The sequence below is a fragment of the Nannospalax galili genome, unplaced genomic scaffold (genome assembly GCF_000622305.1).
Source record: "Nannospalax galili isolate Female #2095 unplaced genomic scaffold, S.galili_v1.0 scaffold1007, whole genome shotgun sequence".
In the NCBI taxonomy this organism is placed as follows: Eukaryota; Metazoa; Chordata; class Mammalia; order Rodentia; family Spalacidae; genus Nannospalax; species Nannospalax galili.
The window spans coordinates 43,937-59,101 of record NW_008355473.1 but is presented as its reverse complement, the minus strand read 5'-3'; the positions used below and the strand labels follow the sequence as shown (position 1 = coordinate 59,101).

At 49.2% G+C, this 15,165-nt stretch overlaps 2 protein-coding genes and 1 pseudogene across 2 annotated transcripts; 2 read left to right on the top strand and 1 right to left on the bottom strand.

Annotated features, from left to right (window-relative positions):
• Positions 1–652: 652 nt before the first annotated feature.
• Positions 653–1,494, top strand: LOC103749851 (metallothionein-2). Its single transcript, XM_008852742.3, has 3 exons — positions 653–813; positions 1,080–1,145; positions 1,274–1,494. The coding sequence occupies exons 1-3, from the start codon at positions 786–788 to the stop codon at positions 1,363–1,365; spliced, it is 186 nt and encodes a 61-aa protein (XP_008850964.1). The 5' UTR covers positions 653–785; the 3' UTR covers positions 1,366–1,494.
• A 6,246-nt stretch (positions 1,495–7,740) lies between these two features.
• On the bottom strand, positions 7,741–7,910 carry LOC115067633 (annotated as a pseudogene).
• Positions 7,911–11,920: 4,010 nt separating this feature from the next.
• LOC103749850 (metallothionein-1) lies at positions 11,921–13,155 on the top strand. Its single transcript, XM_008852741.3, has 3 exons — positions 11,921–12,077; positions 12,545–12,610; positions 12,927–13,155. The coding sequence occupies exons 1-3, from the start codon at positions 12,050–12,052 to the stop codon at positions 13,016–13,018; spliced, it is 186 nt and encodes a 61-aa protein (XP_008850963.1). The 5' UTR covers positions 11,921–12,049; the 3' UTR covers positions 13,019–13,155.
• Positions 13,156–15,165: the final 2,010 nt, after the last annotated feature.

The following is a 15,165-nucleotide window of genomic DNA, read 5'->3' as shown; positions in this document are numbered from 1 at the left end:
GGGCAAGTGACTTAACCTGTCTGGACCCCCGTTTCCATCTAAAGTGCAAATGAGCAGTTTTTATCGTATGGTAAGGGTAAATGAGACCCCGGACATAACCAAAGCACCCGAAACGCAGTGGGCACGTCACCAACGGCCATCCTAGTTAAGGCGCTGCAGCGACTAAGCCTGGGCTGGAACCGATTTTTGTGACCAGTCTGGACCTACAACAGTGTATTCCTCTAAGCAGGGTCCCCAAGTCCCGTTTTCACCCAAGTTCAAGTGGTGAGATCTGAGTAACCCCGTAGGGTGCGCGATGCACAGTACCCTCTCTGCACACGACCCTGGAGCCCGAGAGCACTGGGAAGTACACGTGGACCGGCTTCCTGGAACTGGCCCACAGCAGGCGCGCAGACCTTGCGCTCCGCCAGAAACGTCACGCAGACACGGAGGCGTGCAGGCTGTGGGGGCGTGTGCAAGCGGCTTCCCGAGCGCAGGACAAGGACGTGAGCAGACCGAAGGGGCGAGTGCAGAATGAGGGGGCGTGTGCAGGTTAAGGGGGCGTGTGCAGGTTGAGGGGCCTGTGCAGATGGGCGTGTATAGGCAGCGTCCCACGTGCAGAATGAAGAGCGTGTGCACCGGCGGGGACCTTTGCTGGCGGCTGGCCCACCTGGGTGGAGCTTTTGCGCTCGCCCCCAACTCCTTCCAGCCATAAAAGTAGCCACGCTAGTCTCTACCACGTTTCCTCGTCCGACGTCTGTCTGCCGCAGTCTAGCGACTCTCACAGTCCGTTCGTTCGACTCGCCATGGACCCCAACTGCTCCTGCGCCACAGGTAAGGGGCCTGGACCGCTGCGGGACTTGGGAGGCCGGGTGCTCCCCGAAAGTTAGAGAGGCAGCTGCTGGCCCCTTCTCTAGTCGTTTCAGGGTACAGACTGCCCTTTCTCAAAGTGCTCGGGAGCTCCCGTTTGCCTAGCAGCCGTTGAAGTAATGGCTCGCCGGGTACCTATGGTACCCGAGGATTCGCACCTGCGCACTTAGGATGCAGTCCCGCGTTCAGGTGCGCCGGGACCGCGCTCACCGCTGCCTTGCTTCTTATAGATGGATCCTGCTCTTGCGCCAGCTCCTGCAAGTGCAAAGAGTGCAGATGCACCTCCTGCAAGAAGAGTGAGTGCAAGCCTGTCTCTACCCTTTCCCCCTTCGTTCCCCATCCGTCCCTGGCCCGTCCCAACACCCGGAATATCTAAGCCTATCGGGGTGCCCCTGGCCCTCACCTCTGTCTCCTTCTCTTCCAGGCTGCTGTGCCTGCTGCCCTGTGGGCTGTGCGAAGTGCGCCCAGGGCTGTGTCTGCAAAGAAGCCTCGGACAAGTGCAGCTGCTGCGCCTGATGTGGGCACATCCCCGCAACCACGTGTAAATAGAGCGATGTGTACAAACCTGATTTTTTTTTTTTAACTGACCCATTTCTCAACTCTTTCTGTGAAGCGTATAACTGATAATAAAAATCGTTGACTTTATTAACTCGTTTGTCTCTGTATTCCTTGGAAATCAGGGGCTGGAGGGAGGGGCTGAAATGGAACTCCGGAGACCTGTAAGGCTGGGTTCCTTGGGCATCTTGAACAAGCCTGGTTACCTCGAAAAGCTTCCCGGTCAATAAAATAGAAAAATGCTGGACAGGGAGATGCACTTGAGTGTGTGTGTGTGTTGGGTTAAACCCCTACTCCCTAGATGTATAATTTTTATTGTAGATCAGGCTGGCCTTGAACTCATAAGACATCTGCCTTCCCAGTGCTGGGACAAAAGGCCTGCGCAACCACACCCGGCTTCTCATTGGATTTTATGCTTAAAAGTAACTACAGTGTTTGGAATGCATGGATCTAAACTTTGGTAAAAACAAATTGAGTTATAAAAATCAGGTTGCTGGGTGTGGTGGTGCATGCCTTTAGTCCCAGCAGAGACAGGAGGATCGCTATAAGATTTCAGCCAGTCTGGTCAACATAGTGAATTGCAGGCCAACTGGGGCTACATGGAGACCCTGTCTCAAAAGGGGAAAAAAAAGTTAAGCAGCAGACCTTGTGTGGTGGGACACTTGAGTGCTAGGCCAGCCAGAACTACTTAGTGAGACCTTCTCTCAAAAAATATCAGAGGAGGTGGGTGTGATGGCTTACACCTATGATACAAGCACGTGGCTGAGGCAGAGGGTCCATTGAAAGTTCAAGGCCAGTTTGTGCTATAGAAACCATCTTCAAAAACTCAGCAACCAAGACTGGCGCACACCTTTAATCCCAGCGCTTGGGAGGCAGAGGCAGGTAGATCTCTGAGTTCAAGGCCAGCCTGGTCCACATAGCAAGTTCCAGGCCATCTGGGCTACAGGGAGACCCTGTCTGAAAAAGACCAAAAAAAAAAAAACCTTTGAGACAGGGTGCAGCACAAACTAACCTTGAATTTGTAATCCTCCTGCCACAGACTCCTAAATGCTGGCATTACAGGCCCAGGTCATAACCTCAATTCGGAAAATAACAAAATCATGAAAAAAATTGCAAACTCTTTATTCAAGGGTGTGCCTTGCAGACTGGAAACCAAGTGGCACAACCTGGCCAGTCTGGACACCACCACCCCCGCCCCCAGGAACTGCCAGGCTCTGTTGTACTCATAGGATCCCTCCTCTTCCTAGAACAGTGATGTGACTTGGCTGTCAATCTTTGGAAATTCCTCCCAAGATCAGACTGAAATCTCTCTCAGATTCTAGCCCTTGGCTACTTCAAACTTGTAAACTGGCTAGAAATTTTGGGGGATTTTCCCAGCATCTTCCCAGTGAGCTTAAGTGGCCAGGAATGAGGCCTCCCAGTAAAGTCCATTCCCAGGGATGTGGGTGGATCCAAAGTTTGGAGGGTAGGGTGGTGCTCTTAGGAAGCCAGGAGGCCTTGGGTGACTTGTAATTAAAACCAACGGTTCATGCCCCTGGCTGTTGGCTAAGCTAATGCAATTTGGTGTTCAATCAAAGGGAAACAGGAGGCTCTTGGTCAGAAGTCAGGACCAAGCTTGCCCCCAGGCTCTCCAAGTGAAGAAAACCTTCAGTAGGCTGCTGGTACCTGTGCTTCAGTTTTGGTGTCAGGAAGTCCTGGTTGACAGCCCATTTTCCCCTTTACTGGTCATGTGGCCTAAGCAAGTCATGGACCCTCTGACAGAGCCTCTGGTTTTATCACCAGACCGAACCCCCAAAATACTGATAGTCCGTTGTTCTGTCACTCAAGCATTGCTCCCATGGGGAAGTTAAAGCCTAGATGCCAATAACCACGAGCTCCCAGTTGCCAACTGTCAAGTTAGCACATTTCCAACCACAAAGGGGAGGCTCCAACCTGGATCCATCTGGTCCCAACACCATGTTGACACTCTAGAAGGCCTTGAACTCATTATGTTTATTATAAAGAAAAAAAAAAAGGATACCCATAGAGCCTGGCGTGGTGGAGCACATCTTTAGTTGCAGCACTCGGGAGGCAGAGGCAGGTGGATCTCTGCAAGCTCAAGGCCACCCTGGTCTACATAGTGAGTTCCAGGCCAGCTGGGACTACAGGGAGACCCTGTCTCCAAAAGACAAAAAAATAAAAAAAAACAAAAACAAAAGATACCCATAGATGCTAAGCTAGCTCTGACCATACCCATTATTAGGGAAGAAAAGAGCTAACACCATGATCCCTGAATCTTCTCCTTCCTATCAGAACTGATGCCAGCACACCATACCCTTGCCTGATCCCATCCTAGTAAAAACCCAGACTCTACCCGCATCATTGACATCAAGGGGCTTAGAGAACAAGAGCTCCCCTTCTCCACTCAGTGGCCATTGAACCAAACTGCCTCCTGCCTGCTCCTCAAATTATTTGCAAACGGTGAAGTGTAGAAAAGAACAAGCAGATTCCGTAATGGTTCCTCATTTGTGGGAGGGAGATGGTATCAATCATAACTTAGGGGTAAATGAGAGTGTAGCTGGCCCCTGGCTAGGACTTCATAAATAAGGCAACTATGATCACTCTGTCCATGTGGACTTTCTGCAGAGAGAATCCTGTCTTAGCAAGCTCCAGGGCTGGGGAAGAAGGGTCTGGACAGGATCACCCTGGGAAGGAGGCTGGGGAGGAAGCCTTGCCCATTGTGGACCAGGGAAGTGTGGATAATGAACACAAAGTCCCCTGTGAGGGGATGATGCTGCAACTTCCCAGACACCAAAAGCCTTGTCAACGTCTCAAAGCATTCAACTTCACTGACCTAGTAAGGGAGCCAACATGAACGCAGTTAAGCCAGGTGGGATTGTGCTGTATTTTCAGAGTGGCTAATAATCTGCCCAAGGTTACCAACTTCTGGAGGCAGAAGTCTGGCCTCAACTTAAAGGTATCTCCCCTTGGGTGGGTACAAAGAACAAAAGTGATTAAAGACGGGTAGTTAGCACAGATCAACATTATACAATGGGAATCCTGAAAGGGAAATCACATTTCTTGGCTTCTTATTTAGACATCTCCTAAGATGATTCCTAGGAGGATAACCGCATGTTCAGAATGATCATCCTGCAGCGGGTGAACCGGACCGGGCTGTGAGCAGCCCCAGGCGTGCATGCGCGCACACACACACATACACACACCCTCAGGCCAGGAGAATGGAAGGAAAAGAAGGCAGACCTGTGTGCAGGATGAACTGAGGCTGAAGGACTGAGGGTGGGAAGGAGAAAGACAAGGTGAGGGAAGGAAAGTAAAGCCATGACAGACCTGTCTTCAAAACTCCCTCTTTGAGCTCCCCTCCAGGGACCACGCAGGGATATGGAAGGACTCCAAGAATGACCAAACTGACACCACCACCAGGGTTGGTGGTGGGATGACAGCGAGGTCCCTGGATGAAGTTCCAGGAACAAAGCGTAGGGGTGGGGGTGGGAGGGTTGGCAGCAATTCTGGGCAAATTATAAGGGACAGCAAGACAAATGGGTCAGCCACAGGGACAGCTGCCCTTATGCTCACCAGGGCACTTGCCTCAGTGGCAAAGTGACGCACAGACCTGGCAAAAGGGTGATTGCAAGGACCCTGGTAGTCTTTGCACACAACCTATTTCCTGAAGGTACAGGAAGCATGGCAGCTCTTGGGGTGGGGGTAGGGGTGACCCCTCTCCGTCAGCACAGCCATTTCTCCCATTTGCTTTGTTAACCCTGCCAGTCTTTCAACTGTCCCACCCCTGGAATGAAAGGCTGGGCGTTCTTAGTATTGTCTGGAAAGGGTTCTAGTACTTTCCCTGTTGCCAAGGACCTTCATCAACCAGCAGACAGTTTCTGTGTCGGAGGAGACAGTATCCAGGGCCATAGTTGTCCTGTTATGCTTAACTGAGCCCCAGTACTCTTCCAAGTGTCCACAAAGGACAAGCACGCTACACCGAGCACTCAGGAGGTGGATCAGGACAACGTCACCTTCACTTCTAGGCCAGCCTACAGAGTGAAACCCTATCTCTAAAAAACTAAACAGACCAGGCCTGGTGGTGCATACCTTTAATCCCAGCACTCCTGAGGCACAGGCAGGTGGATCTCTGTGGATTCAGGGCTAGTATGGGTGCATAGTGAGACCCTGACTAAAAATAAATAAATAAATAAAATAAACAAATACTGATTTAAACGAAGTAGAACTTTTGTTCTGAGCCAACTATTAGTGATTCTGGCCCAAGAACACATACTCAGGTTGCCCTGAATGGCCTATTTCACTAGGGAAAAGGATACATAAACTTCTTTAGACATAGAACAAAAGAATGTCATGGTCAATCCATTTGGTGTTACATTAGTGACTTCTGGCACATAGGTTATAGCAGAGCTGGGAAATCTTTGCTTTAGACTTCATGTCACCTTATAGATCCTTAGCTTTAGAGCTGCTGGAGGCTAGAGGTCTGCTAAGGTTAACACTATGTTCTAAGAATTTTACCTAATACTCATGAGAATGTTAAGTCAGGTACAAAAGTTCAGGTAATGCCTGTAATTCCAGCACTTAATAGCCTGAGACAGGTGGAGAACAAGTTCCAAGCTAGCCTGGGCTATACAGCAAGATCCTGTTTCTAACAAAGGCTATTAAAGGGCCTAAGATAGCTCAAGATAATTTGGGCTCCTCCCTTACATTCCATCCAGCCACAATCAAGATGCGTTGGCTAGCCAAGGTCAAGCAATCTCCAGGATCTATAACATGCATGTACTTCAGAGGACTTCAGCTCATGCCAGCATTTTATTTGCCAGGACTGAAGTGGAAGCAGGAGACAATGTCTCTTCCAGATCAAGCACCTAGGGGCAGTCCTAGCTCAAGGGGAGAGGAGTGGAGTCCTGAGTCATTGTGTCCCGAGTGGCCTAGGTTTGGCTTTGCACAGGCCTAGTAGCATGTCCACCAAGTACTGTGTCTCTTCCACTCTCTGCTGTCTTTTTCCACCTCACAGGTGGTTCCTGCACCTGCCTGGTCCTTCTCCTTCAGGATGAGCCAGTGGAAGCTTGACAGGAACCTGAGAGCTAACCAATGGCCAATTCCCCACATTCTTGTCCCCCAAATCTGATTCAACATTAGAGTAGGAAGAACCTTAGACATGGTTGATTCCTTCATCCTGTAATGGGAAACTGAGGCCCAGAGAGTACACAGGAGCCAAGCACAGAGCTGATGCTTAAGGACATTTCTTCTCTAAGTGCACAATTCAGGATTCTGGTGGTATTTGTCCCTCTAGACCCCATCACTGACTCCAGCAGTCTTTCAGTCCTGTCCTGGACTTAGGTGAAACTGATCAGCCTTTTTAGTAGTAATAATTTGACTTCAGAGATTCCCCAACTGTCTCCCAAAAGAGGTATGCTATCCTGAAAAAGGCTTCTGTGGTCTATGGGCACAGCTTCAAGGCTGGCCTGCTGTTGAGGCAGGAGGTGCTGGTAAGCCTACTCTGGACTTTCCCTCTCCCTTCCTTCCCCTTTGACTGTGCCAAGGACACCCAGGACTGTGTCAACAAAGGAGCATCAGAAACATGCAGTTGCTGGGCTGAGTGAGGGGCAGCCCTGCTCCCACGTGTGTAAATAGTGTGTCCTGTAAAAAGCTGCATTTTTTTATTTAAGTAGAACCCATTTACTCATTCCTTTTCCTATAAAACATGTAAATGATAATAAAACTCAGTGACTCTGACTCTGGTTGCCCTGTGTACCTCAGAAATAAAGAATGCTGTGTCTAACAGCTTGAAGGGGGGTTGTATATTATGAGCTCAGGGACCATCCTTAGTCTTTAGTCCCTTAGTCCCCAAGTGCCTTGATACCAAGTGAATAGATACAACACACACACACACACTAAGTTTCTCAGTTAAAAAATGGAGTATATTGGGCTAGAGATGTAACACAGTAGTAGAGAGCTTAGCTAGAATGTGTGAAACCCTGGGTTTGACCCCTGGAACCATTACAAAATAAAAATGGTTCTGAGAATGTAGTTCAGTGGTAGAATGCTCACCTAGCATGCACAAAGCCTAAATTCAATCCCTAGCATGGCATAAACTGAGTATGGTGGCACATGTCTGTAATCCCAGCACCCAGGAGGTAGAGGTAAGAGGATCAAAAGTTCAAGGTTCATACTAAGTTTGAGGCCAGCCGGGGCCTCAAATCCCATCTTAAAAAAGAAAAAAAGGGGTTGGAGAGTTGGCTCAATAGTTAAGAGCACTGGCTGCTCTTGCAGAGCACCTGGGTTCAATTCTCAGCACCCATTTGATGGCTAAGAGTCATCCATAACTCCAGTTCCAGGGTATCTGACACCCTCTTCTGACCTCCACGGGCATTGCACAGCATAGGTACACTTACACACATGCAGGGAATACACTCATACACATAAAATGAAAATAATAAATAAAACATTTAAACTGATAAAAACAGATACTACACTTGATTTTAGCCAAAAGACCAAGAAGCAATGAAAATAATTTTTTTTTCTCGGTCTTTTTGAGACAGGGTCTCCCTGTAGCCCCAGCTGTCCTGGAACTCACTATGTAGACCAGGCTTACCTTGACCTCACAGAGATCCACCTGCCTCTGCCTTCCGAATGCTGGGATTAAATGTGTGCGCCACCACGCCCGGCGAAAATAAATTTTTTTAATAAAGAAAGAAAGAGACTGGACTTGGTGGTGCACACCTTTAGTCCCAGCACTCGGGAGGCAGAGGCAAGCAGATCTCTGTGAGTTCAAGGCCAGCCTGTTCTACATAGTGAGTTCCAGGACAGCTGGGGCTACAGGGAGATCCTGTCTCAAAAAAAGACCAAAAGAAAAGTCAAGTCCTATTTTTGCCAGGAGATCTGAAGGTCCAAGAATTTATTATAGACATCAGCTTTGGTAATAGAAGATAAAATGAAATACTATGAACAAACAAAAGCACTAGATATAAAACATTTCATTAGATTCAGCAGAAATATCTCAATAAAACAAAAGAACACAGGAAAAAATAAAAGAATTACAAACACTCCACACTTGTGCTAGGGAGTGTATCTGACTGACTTTCACACAAGGAGCATCAGTCCCAGCTGGCCCAGGGCCACCAACTGACTCTAATCTGGGAATCTCTGAGACTTGCCCTTGAGTCCTTGGAATTTGCTTCCTGGTTCAGGCTGAAATCCACCGCTCTTTTCAATTCCAGTCCTTGGCTACTTCAAACTGGTAAAGTCATGGAGTTTGGAGAGAATTGCCCAACATTATTCAGGCAAGAAAGCTATAGCTAAGAACTTTTCTTCCAGGTGAAGTACTTTTGATCTGCCCATGCAGGGCCAATGGAGTTACCATGTCGTTCCAAGCTGAGGTGTCATGTGGAAGAAGCCAGGCCCTGTGTGAAGTGTAACCAGCAGGTAGCCCATCTCCTGGCTCTATGCAAATGGGAGTATGCTTGGTGTTTAAATGAAGAGGAAGAAGAGTCTTATGGCTCAGCACTCAGCACCTTTCCTGTCTATAGCTGTATCTTGTGTGTAGACTCATGTTAGAAGAGAACTTGTACCAAACAAGTGGGTATTAGTGTCAGGCAGTACTGGTTCATAGCCCACTGAACCACTGATAAGTTGTGTGGCCTGGGTGAGTTACCAAACCTCTCTGAGCCTCCTTTCTCATTTGTACAATGTCACTGGATGCTAGGCCCTGCCTGTCTCAGTAAATAACCCTGACTGGAAGGGTCCTCAGGGGTATAGAAATTTTGTTATTCACTTGAGAGATGGGAAATTGGAGATCAGGAAGATCTCAGAGCTATGCCAAGGGAATTGACTGCCAACTCAGTATGATTCCCACTGCTGCTTTTGTGCCAGGTTTGATAAAAATATCCTCTTCAGTGTGCACAGTGGCATAGGTAGGAGGTGAGGGCATGATGCTGTAATTAGTCTCTTGGGCTACATGTTGATACCCTCGTCTCCAATCAAAAACAAAAACAAAACAGTGACACGAGCATGGTCCATGATATTAGCTACTGTCATCTCTTGATTACATACAGCAGATAGGATGTTATTCATGCACACGCAAAGCAGCCAGGCCTGGCGTGCTTAGCTATGTATGTGTGTTGCTGTACTCATCTCGACATGAGCATGTAACCTATGCTCTAAGGAGTCATTCACTCCTGCCAAAAAGAAAAAAGAAAACTGTGATTCAGGAGCTGGAGAGGTGGCTCAGTGGTTAAAAGCACGTTCCAGAGGGCCTAAGTTCAAGTCCCAGTAACCACCGTAGGCAGCTCATGATTTCCTGTAACTCCAGCTCCTGGGGGATCTAGCACCTCTAGCTTCTGAGGGTGCCTGCACTCACATGCACATACCCCACACATACACATCTAATTTAACATAACATAAAATAAAAAACTTTTTAAAAAACAGTGATCTGGGGCTGGAGAGATGGCTCAGTGGTTAAGAACACAGACTATTCTTGCAGAAGACCCAGGTTCGAATCCCAGTACCCATGTGGCAGCTAACAACTGTCCATAACTCCAGTTCCAGGGGATCTGACAGCTCCTTCTGTACTCTGCAGGCATTGCACGACACGGGTGCATTTACCTACATGCAGGCATAACACTCATACACATAAAATAAAAAATAAAAAATAAAAAACAATGATCTGGGCTGGAGAGATGACTCAGTGGTTAAGAGCACTGGCTGATCTTGCAGAGGACCTGGGTTCAATTCCCAGCACCCACCATGGTGGCTAACAACCATCCTTAACTCCAGTTCCAGGGAAATTCAACGCCCTCTTCTGACCTCCACAGGCATTGCACTTATATAAATGCAGGCAATACACTCAGACACATAAAATAAAAATAATAAAATATTTTTAAAAGACACTGATCCATGCTAGGGTAGGCTATAAAACCATAAGCAAACTCCATGTCACATACAGAACCAGGACTACCATTTCTGTAATGATTGCACCATATTGTACATTGAAATGATTCAGATGTTCTTAAATATATTGAAGTGTATTTATATTATATTTCTGAAAACTCTTTACTAACACTTAAAAATAAGCCTCAGTCTCAATCTGGATATAGAAGATTGCCAGAAAAACGTTTGTGTCTAGCCCAGGGTAGTGATGCATGCCTTTAGTCCCAGCACTCTGGAGGCAGAGGCAAGTAGATCTGAGTTCAAGGCCAGCCTGGTCTACATAGTGAGTTCCAGGCCAGCTGGGGCTACAGGGAGACCCTGTCTCAAAAAGACCAAAAAAAAAAAAAATGTTGTGTCTGAAAAGATATACACATGTATACATACACATAGACATACGTATATTTCATTGGTAAATTGTACCTGTTGGCTGGGCATTGTAGCATATACCTTTAATTCCAGTTCTTGGGAGGCAGAAGGATCTGTAGTTCAAAGCCAATTTGAGCTACATAGTAAGTTCAAGGTCAACTTGGGCTATATAAAGACAGTATCCTCAAAACAACAAAAGGATTGCTTTTGTCACTGGCCATTGGGGACCTGGGGCCTTGGTCCTGTGAAAAAGATTCCAGCAGTAGAGAAATACTGAGGCCAGATCAAAGGGAGTTTGTATCAAAAACACTGCTGGAGCAAAGGGAGTCTAAGGCTGCCGGACCCTGCCTAACTCCGTAGTCTGTGATACCGCACACGTACTTAAACAGGGCCTGACCGCAGAGTCTAAATGTAAAGCAATAGCCTGGAACACTGAAAAAGAAATCCCCACTTCTCTTGCTAGGGGGATGGGGTGAGGGTGAAGTGGGTGGGATCCCTAGTTTTTAGAACTGTCATCCTGGAGTAGAGAGGATGGATTAAGCAGTGCACAGTGCCAGGAGAATTTTATGCACAGAAGGCTCTCGGCAACGGTGCCCATACCTCCCCTCTGATGTGTCCAAGAGGAAGAGTCCCAAGGACTATGGTAGGACACATGCAGGCACCAAGAGAGCTGGGCAAGTTTTTTTCAGGGGCGGGGGTTCTTTTTTGTCTACCCTCCCTGTAGCCACAGCTGGCCCGGAACTTGCTATGTAGACCAAGGTGTCCTCTATTCTCACAGAGATCCCGCCTGCTTCTGCTTCTTAATACACCCAGCAATCGGGAAGTTCTTATTCCAAGCTAGTCCTTTACACAAAACTGGCTCTTTTGCTCCTTCCAGAGACCTGTCTACGAGGTTGGGGGCTGCTCAGGGACTCTGGGAAAGGCGCAGCTGAGGACAAACAGTGCAGCCGACGGCCTCGGGGAGACCGGCCCAGGTGGACTTCCCAGAACGCAGGGAGCAGGGACGACCTGTCACCTCGGGCAAATCGGAATCCGGCCGCAGAGCCAAAAACGCGGCGGGGACAACGTGTACTACATTGCACACAGCCCGCTGGGCCCGCGCAAGCAGAGCCAAACGCCGCGGCGGAGCTTTGCGCACAGTCCACCTGCAGCGAGTTCTGCGCCCGGCCCGCAGAGGTCGCGGGCAGGGTGAGCGTGTGCAGTCGCCCAGCTGAGCGCAAACCCTTTGCGCCCGGACCGGTTCTCTGGACTATAAAGGTAACCGTGCGCCGCTGGACGCCACCGCGCCTTCCAGCAGCCCGACTGCCGCTTTGTTCTTCGCTCTGCAGCTCCAGCCTCACCAGACCTCACCATGGACCCCAACTGCTCCTGCTCCACTGGTAAGACACCCCGGGTTTTTGGTCTGTAGAATGCCGACTTTGGACCAGAAAGCGGAGGCCCCCTAGGTGTAGAGGACCTAGCGTGGAGTCTTGGCGGGAGTGAACACACTTAGTTGGTAATTCCAGTCTCCGCCCCGCCCCCCCCCCCCCCGCAAGCAGCTTCTTCGGCCCTAAAGTTCCCTTTTCCGAGCTGGGGGGGAGGGGGGGGGGGGTCGCCGGGGGGGGGCCTGGTGGGGGAGGGGGGGGGGGGACGCCTAGGTTGAGCCCCAAGATGCTGTTCAGCTTTTGAATTTGCCTGAACTGAAAGGAAGGCAGGAAACGTTGGATCTTCCGGGTCAAAGACAAGTTCTATCCTACGCTGTAACCAAAGAAGTGGGGTTAGACTCCATTGAGTCCTGGGTAGGTCGTGGTGCACCGAGGTGGGTGCCTGTGTGGAGCATTTTTTCACTGCTGTGTCCTCCCCACAGGCAGCTCCTGCACCTGCACCAGCTCCTGCAGCTGCAAAGACTGCAAGTGCACCTCCTGCAAGAAGAGTGAGTGGGGCCTGGCCCGGATATCTGGGGTTGAGGCTCAGGTTGGGAGGAAACCCAGATCTGGCTTTGAGAGCTGTCCTTTGCTTCCGGAGTCCATTCTATTCTACCCCTTCTCCCGGCCTTCTGCACTTCCCAGATATCCTAGGGCCAGGGTAACCTTTCTCTATTGGGATATAAACCCCAAAGGTACCCTATACTGTCTCAGGGTTCAAAAACAAATGCTACGGTGGGGCAGAGATCGGGTCTCTAGCCAGGCCTGCTGTTGTGAGAGCAAATACTAATAAGCCTGCTCTGACCTCTCCCTCTCCCTTCCCAGGCTGCTGCTCCTGCTGCCCCACCGGCTGCTCCAAGTGTGCCCAGGGCTGTGTCTGCAAGGGGGCATCTGACAAGTGCACCTGCTGTGCCTGATGTGGGAACAGTGCTACTTCCACGTGTAAATAATGACCTGTGTCAGCCCAGATTTATTTTTCATACAGCTCTAACCCGTTTACATTCCCCTTTTCTACAAAGTATGTGAATAATAAAAGTCAATGATTTGATTCTGACTCTGGTTTTCCTTGTGTGACTTAGAAATAAGGGAGGGGGGGTTGTGGGGTGGGGAGTGGAGAGATGGCTCAGCACTTAAGAGCACTGGCTGCTCTTACAGAGGACCTGGGTTCGATTCCCAGCACCTGCATGGTGCTTACATATGTGCAAGCAATACACTCATACACATAAAAGGAAAATAATAAAATTAAAAAAACAGGACTAGAACTGCTGGGACATAGCACTTCAAGCATACTAGGCAACAACTCTACCACCTAGCTAAATTTCAGCCCTCTCTTTACTTTTGGGGTGTATGTTTTTTAGGGGGGGCATTTTTTGTTGGCTCTTCAAGATAGGGTCTCACTATGTTTGCCCAACCTGGCCTAGAACTTGCTCTGCAGCCCATTCTAGCCTTGAATGTGTGAGTCTGCCTCCGCTTCCCAAGTAGTTGGGATTACAAGAGTGGGCCACCAGGCTCTGATTAAGATTTTATGTTTAAAGGTGACTACAGGGCTGGATGTGGTGGCTCATGGCCATAATCCCAGCTCTTGAGAGGCAGAGGCAGGAGAGGAGAGCCAAGAATCCAAGATCTGTCTACCATAGCAAGTTTAAGATCAGCCTAGACTACATGGGACCCTGTCTCAAAATGAAAGTGAGCAGAAAGTGGGTCACCAACTGGGCAGATGTTCAACCCTCAAAAGATTATCAGTTGCTTTTCTTTTTAGGTTGGTGTGTCTGTGCACATGCGTGTTTGACGGTACATTTGGAGGATAGAGATTGATGTTGGGAATCTTCCTCTATCACCACCTTATTTTTTTGAGACAAGGTCTTTCACTGATCTTCAAGCTTGCTTTATTTTCTGCAGGACTGGCCGGTCAGTGAGTCCTAGGAACCCACTTTTCCACCCTCCCTCACCCCTGTGCTAATGTTACAGGCTTCTGCTACCACTCCTGGCTTTTTATGTGGGCTCTGCAGAACTCAGAGCCATGCTTGGGAAGCAAGCACTTTACTCACTGAGCCATCTTCCCTGCCCCTTCCAGTTTTTATTTTCTAGGTACCCTGTGGCCTAAGGTTTGGTAAATGATAGCACTTGTACCCCCGCCCCCAAAAAAAACAAAAAAAAAAGAAAGAAAAACCCTCAAAGAGCATAAAACCCACCTTAAAAAAATTCACCAGGAAAACAAATGATAGGAAGAAATAGGGAAAACAAAGATTTCCCCATTCTGCACAATTGCTGCCAATGTGCGCTGCACAGAGGGGGTGGACTGTCCCGTGTGCAGCTCCTCCAGGAGCCATCATAGAAGAGGACACCTGACAACACCAGGTCCCCAGGAGTTCTCAGTTGCTGTGAGAACTCTTAGCTGTAGCTTTGGAAATTCCTTGCAAACTCAGGATGAATTTGCTCTTTCTGATTCCAACCATGTGATCTGGGACTTGGAGGAGGTTGCCCATGTATGTGATCTAGGACTGCAGATCAAGCGCGGTGTGTCACAACTGCCCTGCGGGACTGGGTAGGGCTAACTGGCTGTAGCCTGGGAGAGTTTTATTAAGGCCAAGGGCCCCCCGCCTGTGTCTGTTGGATGGACAATAGAAGACCGGCGGACAGCCCGTGTCTGTGCTTACTGTGTACTCCGGAAATGGGACCAAAGACGGAGGTGGGGACAGAAACAGGCAAAGGTGACACCGGCACTCTTCCCTCTTACCTGATCTTAGAGATGCTGTAACAAGATTTTGGTCAAGACTAAAGTGACATTCACGGGCTGGGGCTGAGAGACAGCCATGACTCGGTTTCCGGAACTCGGGGGTGGGGGTGGGAGTGACCAACAAACTTGCCAGAACTAGTAAGGAGCAGCTGAGTGGTGGGGGCACTGCTTGAGGTGAGTGCACAATCCCGCTTTCCAAACTAGCCCGGACAGAAGGGGCAACCAGGCGACGGGCGCAGAAAGGGTGGAGCTGAAGCGCGTGCAGAAGGGGCGACCTGGCGACGGGCGCAGAAAGGGTGGAGCTGAACCGCGTGCAGAAGGGGCGAC